The sequence below is a fragment of the Bipolaris victoriae genome, assembly GCF_000527765.1.
Source record: "Bipolaris victoriae FI3 unplaced genomic scaffold scaffold_537, whole genome shotgun sequence".
NCBI lineage: Eukaryota > Fungi > Ascomycota > Dothideomycetes > Pleosporales > Pleosporaceae > Bipolaris > Bipolaris victoriae.
Window position 1 is genome coordinate 1 of NW_014574855.1, and position 1,354 is coordinate 1,354.

The window sequence follows — 1,354 nt, forward strand, 5'->3', positions numbered from 1 at the left end:
AGACTAAGTTAGTATTAGCGTATACTACTAAGTTTAAGTAATACTAAGTATAAATTAACTAGAATAATTTAGCTCTATATATAACTTATAAGAATAGTCTAAAAGAAATTATTAAAGACGAACTTATATACTATAATAAGCTAAAGAACTTATACTTACTAATTAAGTTAGTAATAAGAATTAATACACGATTATAGGAAAGAAAGAAAGCTTAGAAAGAATACTAATAAGAGCTATTTATTACTAATACCTAACGATTTTAGAATAATAAAGATAGCGATAGAGATATATATATAACTAGTAAAGTATAAGATAAGTCTAAAGATAAGAATAAGAAACTCTAAGAAAAGTTTAATAATAGTCTCTTCTTAGAAGAATGTAAGAAGCGTTATAATAGTAAGGTATACCTCTACTATAGTAAAGTAGAACACTTTTATAGAGACTACTTAAAGAATAAGTTAACTAAGAGAGTTTAGAAAAAGATACGAATGCTGTAAGTAGAGACACTATACTCTACTAGAGAACTAGATAAGACTCTTAGCGACCTAGACTTATACGACGAAGTAAGATAAGCTACTAATAAGGCCTTTAAGCTAGTATAAGAAGTAATAGNACTCTAAGACTTTAAGTAGAATAGCCTACTACTAATAGATTAGTAAATTAAAGAGGCTAAAGTATTACGCCGCCTAAGAAATTAATAATACTAGATCTATAGACTTATAATATACGCAGCTAACAATTATAACTATAAAGAATAAGTTACTATTATAGGACCCTAAGTAGAGAAAATTACCTACTAGACCGCCTAGAAATAGCCTAGGTTTAAGAAACCCAATAATAAAGAGATATCTTAGACGTTTAAGGAACGTATAGAGTAATACAAGCGCCTATATTAGGTTAACTACCTAAGATAGTATAACTACTACTTAAGAAAGAGAGAAGAGACTAGAAATAATAAGAATAATTACTACTATACTAACTTATAGTATAACGAATATTAAGTACTATATTACTAAATATACTAGTTAGAAGAAAAAGAAGCTTACGAAGAGCTATACTAGATTAACTATATAACTAATTACTAGTATTATTAGAAATAATAACAGAATGCTTAGAAGGTAGAAGACTACTACTATAGTATAATATCTACATAGAAATATAACGCTAAATACTATAGAATATATAGAGTATAGAAGCTAAGAGTTATAATAACTAGGATACTTAGGTAAGAACTAAAGAAGCCTAATAAGGATAAAAGCTACGAGCGACTCTTATAGACGTACTATAAGAAAGAATACATATTCTACTAATAATAGTTTAAGAATACTTAAGAAGTAAATAACTACTACTATAG

The 1,354-nt window shown here is 26.7% G+C and overlaps 1 protein-coding gene across 1 annotated transcript; it reads left to right on the top strand.

Moving 5' to 3' along the window:
• Positions 1–347: 347 nt before the first annotated feature.
• On the top strand, positions 348–572 carry COCVIDRAFT_117305 (hypothetical protein; the record flags this gene model as incomplete). Its single annotated transcript, XM_014694472.1, has 2 exons — positions 348–470; positions 504–572. Coding segments are annotated over 2 exons (192 nt in total), but the record flags the coding sequence as incomplete, so codon positions are not given.
• Positions 573–1,354: the final 782 nt, after the last annotated feature.